The 8,995-nt window shown below is 35.3% G+C and overlaps 1 protein-coding gene across 2 annotated transcripts; it reads left to right on the top strand.

Annotated features, from left to right (window-relative positions):
* Positions 1–877: 877 nt before the first annotated feature.
* Positions 878–3,845, top strand: LOC125683485 (uncharacterized). 2 transcript variants are annotated; one of them, XM_048924713.2, is made up of 3 exons: positions 879–2,696; positions 2,824–3,042; positions 3,566–3,845. In XM_048924713.2, the coding sequence occupies exons 1-3, from the start codon at positions 2,649–2,651 to the stop codon at positions 3,605–3,607; spliced, it is 309 nt and encodes a 102-aa protein (XP_048780670.2). In that variant the 5' UTR covers positions 879–2,648; the 3' UTR covers positions 3,608–3,845. The 2 variants fall into 2 exon arrangements, 1 of the variants encoding a protein (XP_048780670.2); XR_008801119.1 differs by lacking the exon at positions 3,566–3,845 and having other exon boundaries at positions 878–2,696; positions 2,824–3,005.
* Positions 3,846–8,995: the final 5,150 nt, after the last annotated feature.

Genomic DNA, 8,995 nt, shown 5'->3' with positions numbered 1-8,995 from the left:
TCAATTGATGAGAGCATCAATTCCGTACAAATATTGCTCGCAATAATTAATTTAGAGCTTGGTATAAATATTTTGATGATCTCTTTAATTCAATTATTTACAATGTTTTTGTATAAGGAATTAATGCGTGCATCATTTCTTTTAAAGAGAGCAACATTTCATTTAAAGAGATCATTAATTCAATTGTGGATATGTTGAATTGAAGATATCTTTAATTATATAGTTGCTCTCTCTTAAAGAATTATTGCTCTCTTCAATTGAATTAAAGATATCATTAAATCAATTATTGCTTTCATCAAATGAATTAATGTGCACATCGTCTTTTAAAGAGAAATATAATGATTACTTACATGTAAGTTGTGGAATAATTATGATGAATATCGATATCTCAAATTATATAGTTACTCTCTCTAAGGAAGGTATTCCACATATCAATCACAGTAATGATATTGATTAAGAGTGCAACAATTCAATATTTAGGAGTAGTCACAATATCATATTTTATGAGCTGAAGAGTAATGTCCTGTAACAAACGGAGTGATTTCAGCTTCTCCATCGTAAACTAATCATAGTTATTAACAATATTCCACTATCACCTGCATATGTGTTTATTATACACCTATCGAAGATGGGATTATTACGCTATACCCCTCTCTGTCTGTCAGTCTGTTTGTCCATACATTGTAGGCAAAATGCAAAATTAACAGTAAGCTTCAGGATTTTACAACTTGTTACATTTGATCACCTTGATGAGAAGAACATGTCTATTGTTTTCAAAGGTGAAAGGTCAAAGTTGTAATATCAGTTAATAGAAAACCTTGTAGGCAGAATACAAACCGAAATATTAGGGCTAGGACTGTCAAACTTGGTACACATACTCCTAATACCAAGTGGAGGAAGTCTTTTTCTTCTTAAAGGTCAAAGGTCAAGAGCGTAGTATCACTTAGGAAAACCCTGTAGGCAGAATACAGACTGAACCATTGGGGCTAGGTAGGATAGTCAAACTGGGTACACATACACCATATGCCAAGTGGAGTTTGTCTATTGTTTCTCAAGGTCGTAGTACATGAGTCACTTATTAAAGAAACCTTGTTCTCCTTTTCCATATTTTTTTTTCGCTATGAATGCAGGCTGAAATTTTTTCAGAACCTTTCTCAGATCGAAATACAATTACAAAATCTATTCACATTTCAACTTGATTGGTGCACAATGAACTACTTTAGGGATAAAAGTAGGTTAAATTGATTTCTGGATTTTTTTCCTATCATTAATACAGATATTGCATTGAAGTTCTTACAAATTGTATATACATCTAAGATATTTTTTTTTCTTTTAAGAATATGCATAGAGGTGGACCAAAGGAATACCCATGTGTTTCATGTGGCAGAAGAACAAAAGTTGACCAAAGGCGATTCATTATTGGATCTTCATACGAAAGCTACAGAGTGTACCTAGGCATCACCACCTGTCAGGAAAAAGACGTAACTTGTACTAACTGTTATTCCAAGTTTTACAGAGCAAGTCATATCCGGAATTCAGTTGACAAAACTACAGATTGTGTTTCAAATTCATTGTATGACAGTGATCCAAATTATGAACCACCAGTTAAAACAAGAAAGACATTGTGCGTGAAAAGCCCAAAAGTGATTCCTCTTCCAATACAGTCTTCTGGGAAGAGCCATTCCAGTTGTGTAATTTGCAAAGGAAGAGACTCTAAGTTGCTAACAGTGTCTACAGATATCAGACACAGAATATTTATTAGGACAGGTCACATGTTACTGCCTGGAGCAAGGTGCTGCCAGATACATATGACATCAGATTTCTCCCTAAGGGAAGATGCTATCAAGTTTCTGGCAACTGCTTCCACTGAATGTCAAACCTTTTTCAACAAAAGTGACTTATATTCACTTATATCATCCATCAGATCAGTTGCTCTCAGGAATGAAAAATGCAGATTAGACTTTGATACCAGCAAAGGACTTGCTGATTTAGATTATATGAATTTAACCGGGATTTCAAAGGAAAATTTTTATGATGTTATATCCCATTGCCAGTCAATCCGATCAACAAAGAATCGTAGCTTAAGAACATGCATTGCCCTTTTGTTGGTGAAGTTAAGGACTGGCCTTTCAAATCAAATGTTGTCAACACTATTTAACATTGAAAAAAGTGGCGTAAGGAGAGCATTAAGAACAGCACGAAAGGAGTTGACAGAAACGTTTACACCAAATTATGTTGGTTTTGGTTATATATCAAGACGAGATGTTATTGAGAACCACACAAGACCACTAGCTCAAGAGATATTTGGCAGTATCATAGAGAAACCTGCAATCCTTGTGGTGGATGGAACATACGTATACATACAGAAAAGCAGCAACTTCAAATTCCAACGTTGTTCCTTCAGTCAACACAAAAACCGTCCACTAGTGAAGCCTATGGTTATCGTGTCAACTACAGGATACATTGTGTCTGTTCTCGGGCCATATCTTGCCGACCACAAAAACAATGATGCAAACATTTTGAAACATTCCATCAAAACCAATGTGGAGGATATTCAAGATTGGTTACAGTAAGATGATATCCTGGTAGTAGACCGTGGATTCAGGGATTCCATTGACTTTCTTGACAGTTTAGGAATCAAAGCCCATATGCCAGCCTTCCTCCCTAAAGGGCATAAACAACACACAGTGGATGAGGTACATTGTACTTTTCTGAATTTTAAAGTAATTGAATGTACAAAATACAGGGTTTATGACCACATTACAGATTAAAAGAAATAAACATGATGTTGCAGATTTATAATTTTTGAAGTCTTGTTTTCAGGCTAATTCAGCTCGATTGGTCACCAAAATCCGGTGGATAGTTGAATCTGTCAATGGTCGGTTAAAGCAGTGGAGGTACCTAAAGAACGTTGTGCCAAATACACAGATCCCCTACATTGGAGAGTATGTTTGCCTGATTGCTGCACTCTGTAATAAGTACCGACGACCTCTTAACCAGGGAAATCAAGACAGTGACCAGATTTTGGGTGCCAAAATGAAGGTATTGATGTCAACAATCTGTGATATACACTTTATTATATTTTCACAGATAAATCAAGTGTATAGAGTATGAGAATCTGCTTGTAAAAGATATGCATGTATAATTCCAATGCTATTTATTACAATTATTTTGAATGGACAAAAAGAAAGCTGAACGAGAATTTACATATCAATAATTCCAAAAACGCGATGAATTCATGCATGCCTGAAATCAAGAAACGTTGTGTGGGGAAACTATTCATTTCTTTAAAATTGTTAATGCAGTGAATGAATTGGAATTATAAGAATCAAATATTCTTTTTGAACAATTTATCGATGTGTAAACTCTGAACATTTTACTAACAAACTTAACATAAAAGTGCTTTGTACTTTTATTCAGTTTATGAGTAAAATGTCCAGAGTTTACACATCAGTGTTTAATCATATAATAGTTCATATTATCACCTGATATTATCAATTGTTAACTTTTACAAAATCAAAAAGCAATTATGCATCAAAATTATTCTTTTACAATATTATTGTAGTATCTAGCATCACAGAGAAACCCAAGAGAGAGTGGAATCTGAGGCACTGCATAGAAGAATCAGCTCATGGAAGGCCTTAGATGCTGAAGACTGTGTAGTGGAGTTTCCAAGGCTCTCTCCTGATGAACTCCGCAACTTGACAGTAGGTATATACCAACTGAAACTTGCCAGGAGTTACACAACAGAGCATCTCAGTGAAGATGGTGACTACAGCATCATGGTGAATTCTGAGATTTCTGATGTCCTGCGTGTTCGAATCCAGAGTCGCCACATCTCTTCCAAGCAGTATACGTACCTACTATGGATTCAGTACTCCAGTGGAAGTGTGACAGGCTGGTACTGTCAGTGTCGGGCAGGTGCACGAGTTGTTGGGGCATGTGCGCATGTGGCCTCAGTACTGTGGTATCTAGGATATGGACGGCACACAGAATCCATCACAGGTGTGCAGAACTGGGCAAACTATCTGGAAGATGCTGCTGTGATTCCAGAACCGATGGATGAATCGGAAAGTGAGGACAGTGCCACAGAAGAGTAGTCTGCACATGTATAGTGCAAGGTGCTATTAAAGTATTTTTATGTAAGAAGTCTTAATGCATGTCCTAGATGCCACAATTTGTTACAATGTTTTTGCTACAAAAGTTATTCACTGTTTCCAGAAATTTGTGATTTTTTGTGTAAAAATGAGGAATTTAGGCATATCTATTGTTCTCAATTTTTTCCAATACAATACTGTGTAGTGGGTTCTAACATATGCAGTTGAATTTTGTGTTATTTTTTGTTTGCTATAAAAGTTATTCACTGTTTCCAGAAATCTGATTTTTTGTGCGAAAATCGCTTGTTTTCCCCCAGAATGAGGAATTTAGGCTTATTTATTGTTCTCAATTTTTTCCAATATAATACTGTATGGTTAGTTCTAATATATGCAGTTGATTTTTGTGTTATTTTTTGTTTGCTATAAAAGTTATTCACTGTTTCCAGAAATCTGTGATTTTTTGTGCAAAAATCGCTTGTTTTCCCCCAAAATGAGGAATTTAGGCTTATCTATTGTTCACAATTTTTCCCAATATAATACTGTGTAGTGGGTTCTAACATATGCAGTTTATTTTTGTGTTATTTTTTGTTTGCTATAAAAGTTATTCAATGTTTCCAGAAATCTGTGATTTTTTTGTGCAAAAATCGCTTGTTTTCCCCCCAAAAAAGAGGAATTTAGGCATATCTATTGTTCTCAATTTTTTCCAATGTAATGCAGTGTAGTGAGTTCTAATTTATGCAGTTGATTTTTGTGTTATTTTTTGTTTACTATAAGTTATTCAATGTTTCCAGAAATCTGTGATTTTTTGTGCGAAAATCGCTTGTTTTCCCCCAAAATGAGGAATTTAGGCTTATTTATTGTTCTCAATTTTTTCCAATATAATGCTGTGTAATGGGTTCTAACATATGCAGTTGATTTTTGTGTTATTTTTTGTTTGCTATAAAAGTTATTCAATGTTTCCAGAAATCTGTGATTTTTTTGTGTAAAAATCAGTCGTTTTACCCCAAAATAAGGAATTTAGGCATATTTATTGTTCATAATTGTTTTCAGTGTAATCCTGTATAATGAATTCTAACATGTGGAAATGTTTGTTTTGTTCTTTCTTGTTTGATATAAAAGTTATTTATTGTTTCCAAAAATCTGTGATTTTTTGTTGTTTTTTCATTAATTTGCCCCAAAATTAAGAAAACATATCAAAATCAATATAAAAATCGCTGAAATTGATGACACTAATCGCAATTAATCAGAATAACAGTAAAATATAGTGTTTTAACATTGGGCAAATTTTGGCCCTTAATGCCCCTTGTCTTTTGATCCTCCCTTTTTAAAGTACAATACAAAATTAATAAGAAATATTTCCAAACATTCGTGAACTCTCTATTTGTTGTATCTAATTTTCAATTATCGAAGATATTTTATGCCTATATCAAACACATCTATAATTATCATATACATTTGATCAAGGGAAAACTGAGTAATTACGTACGTAGATGTTTAATAAAAGCACAAACGGTTTTGGGAATAACAGGTGAATCAATGGGAGTGTGGGGTCCAAACACCAGGTTAAAGGTCAATTTGAATTTACCATATTTTAAAGAGCATGTATTGATCAAATTAGAACTGTCAATAGGGGCGGATGTTAAGCTCAGAAAAAGTGCGAGTCCAATATACTGTGGTGTCAGACAGGGTGGAAGCTTAAGCCCAAATCTATTTAAAGTCTTACTAGAAGTATTCCTTGTTCACTGATATTAATAATGATGCTGTAATACTAAATGACAAACTGTTGGGTTACTTATTATCTGCTGATAATAATTGGAAGTGCTCTCCAAATTTGTTCGATGGAATAAACAAACTGCCTATATCCCGTGGAAAAATACTGTTTAAGAGTGAACTTGAAGAATACAAAAATGATACATGTATCACCATTTTTTAATCAAGAACAAAAACTAGAAATTTAACATACATTTTGTTATTTAGGTACCCTGAATTCGGACGTTTTACTAATTGTCAGTACGAGCGTGGTTTGAAGCGTTCATCGTTGTTTTTAAAAAATTTTTTTTACCCTTTTCAAATCAATTCAATCCTTTGGAAGTTTTAAAACAAAGTTAACACCCTTTTACAGTTAAATCACTTGTGTTATATGGGAGCTACATCTGTACAAAGAAATCGAACCTCTCTGTTTTCAACTATTTCTGTACAAAGTGTTAATAAATGTGCATAACATTTGAAAATAGGGGAATTGCAAACTGAATTAAGTCAAATTGATCAATTTATTAGTGTTTACTGGGTAGATGTTTCTAGGGCTTTCCCGTATAGAAACACCCTGTAATCGCGTTCACACTCTTTTCACAACCCCTCCCTACTCAAAGGTCATAAGCGCCGAGCATAAGCCTACAGCTGTAAATTAAGTTTATAGCCCTTTACCGGTAATGGTGATATATATATATATATATTATATATGTGTAACAGGAAGGGAGAAAATGCAACGGACCAGACCGGGATTCGAACCCGGGTCCGCTGAATCTCTAGTCAGGTGCTCTACCAACTGAGCTATCTGGCCATCGGCGATCGAATCCGACTGACCGCTACACTCCTCCCTCCTTAAATGTCTTCACACCTGAAGACATCAACCCAGGATCTTTATCCCCTGGCAGACATTTTCACCTGTCAGTTCCAGGGGCTAGTCTACGGCAGCAAATGTAACAGGAAGGGATAAAATGCAACGGACCAAACCGGGATTTGAACCCGGCCCCCCTGAATCTCTAGTCAGGTGCTCTAACAACTGAGCTATCTGGCCACCGGCGATCGAATCCGGCTGACCGCTACACTTACATATGACTGAAAATTCGAGCGGGATGTTAAACAATATACAATCAATCGAATCTGAATCGATCAATATAATAACCGAACATGGGGTGATGTGATCGAACAAAACAAAACTAATAGTCGGCTAGAAATCAACGAAGTCAAACACATAAAATCCTTAAAAGGACCATAGATGTCTTTAAGGGGGAATTTCAAGAACTAACCTGAAAGTTTTGTAATTTTACATTGTGATATGGAATGTGAGAAAGTTTTGGAGCCAAATTGTTATTTGAAAAGCATTGTGTTTTCGAATGTTTGGAGGAGGAAATAATTAACGCCAGCCAAAAGAACTCAATAATCCCATCTCGTGAAATGAAATGATTCATGAAAGCGAAAATAATAATTCAGAATTAGGATATGCTAATAAAGAAAACAAAAAAGAAGTGTTGTGAAGAAGTTTCGGAATGTGCCTCTGAATCCAGCGAAATTCGAATACAGTATGGAAATATGTCTTTCAAAGTTTTGATGCGATATAATAATAATGGCCTATGGAATAAAAAAAATTGTGAATCTTAAAGTTGAAACAGAGAATTCCATTAAGGGGAAATATCGTTTTAAGTGTTTCAGTGATTTTTCCGATATCTGTGTTGATTCTTACTTGTAGGAAATTTAAAATTAAATATGTATCTCTTTCACAGACGTATTGTCTTTCTCTTATTTTCAGCCTACCTGTAGATGTCTAATAAGTCATTGGGTTTACTTGGCACTGTCCAATAAGTTGACAATTACTGTCCATTATTTTTAAGAAAGGACAGTATTTGTCCATTCTTAAAAATAATGGACAATTGTCAACTTATTCGACACCTACAGGTAACCTACAGGTATGATTGATTGTATATTGAATATTTCACACATATGGAAACATCACTATTGCCAGTGAAGGGCTGCAAAATTTAGGCCTATGCCCGGCGCTTAGGGCCTTCGAGCAGGGAGGGATGTTTTTCGTGCCACACCTGCTGTGACACGGGACCTCGGTTTTTGCGGTCTCATCCGAAGGACCGCCCAATTTAGTCACCTCTTACAACAAGCATGGCGTACTGAGGACCTATTCTAACCCGGATCCTCACGGAAATTGAAATAAAAGACATCGCATTCTACCATACCTGCTTCTTACTTTGATATTTTATTGAATATAGATGCTAACGGCAAGCTCTACCTTATGACAAAAGAGATTATTTCCATCCTCAACTTTACATATATATTTACTTATTTAGCAATATTTCATTATCACCTGCATGACATGTTTATGTCTCTCAATTGATTCGATACGCAGGAGCTTCTTCTGTTTATGATCAGTTTTTAAATCGAGACAGGCTACTGAAAAATAGGGCGGTGTTACAATTGAGGTTTCACCAGTATCGTTTAAAGTTGGAATTTCGCGGTTTCAATAGTATCGTTTAAATTTGGAATTTCGCAAATTCCATGGTCGTTATATCGATGTAGTTTAACAATACAACCTATCATGGGGTCAAATGCTGTCTGACGTATTTCATACCGATTGTTAGACCGTTCTTGGCACACTGACTTTGACCACGAATTACTGCGTGTACCTGATTAAAATATAGGACCCATGGCTAATGTGACAGGTCGACAGGGGATGCTTACTCCTCCTAGGCACCTGATCCCACCTCTGGTATATCCAGGGGTCCGTGTTTGCCCAACTCTTTATTTTGTGTTTGTTATGGGAGTTATGAGATTGACCACCATTCTTTGGTATCTTCACCTTTTCACTATACAAGTTGTTACACATGAAAGTCACTACTTTATCTTCCAGCAATGCTAACAAGAGAAATAAACCATATTTGTAAATTTTGGGATGTTGTTAATATGTGTATCTGGACTTTAAATGGATGTAAAATTAAGCAATGTAAAACAGATTTTTCACCCAAAAGTCACTGCATTTTGTCACTGTGATCAATCTTATAATTCCTCTAAAGAATAAAAAATACAGAGTTTGGATTAGGCTAATCAAACAACTCCAAATTAAAACAAGACAAAAACAAGTAGATCAGATCGCTGACACGAAAACATAC

Source organism: Ostrea edulis, chromosome 1, assembly GCF_947568905.1.
Source record: "Ostrea edulis chromosome 1, xbOstEdul1.1, whole genome shotgun sequence".
NCBI classification, from domain to species: domain Eukaryota; kingdom Metazoa; phylum Mollusca; class Bivalvia; order Ostreida; family Ostreidae; genus Ostrea; species Ostrea edulis.
This window is presented reverse-complemented; position numbering and strand designations above follow the sequence as displayed.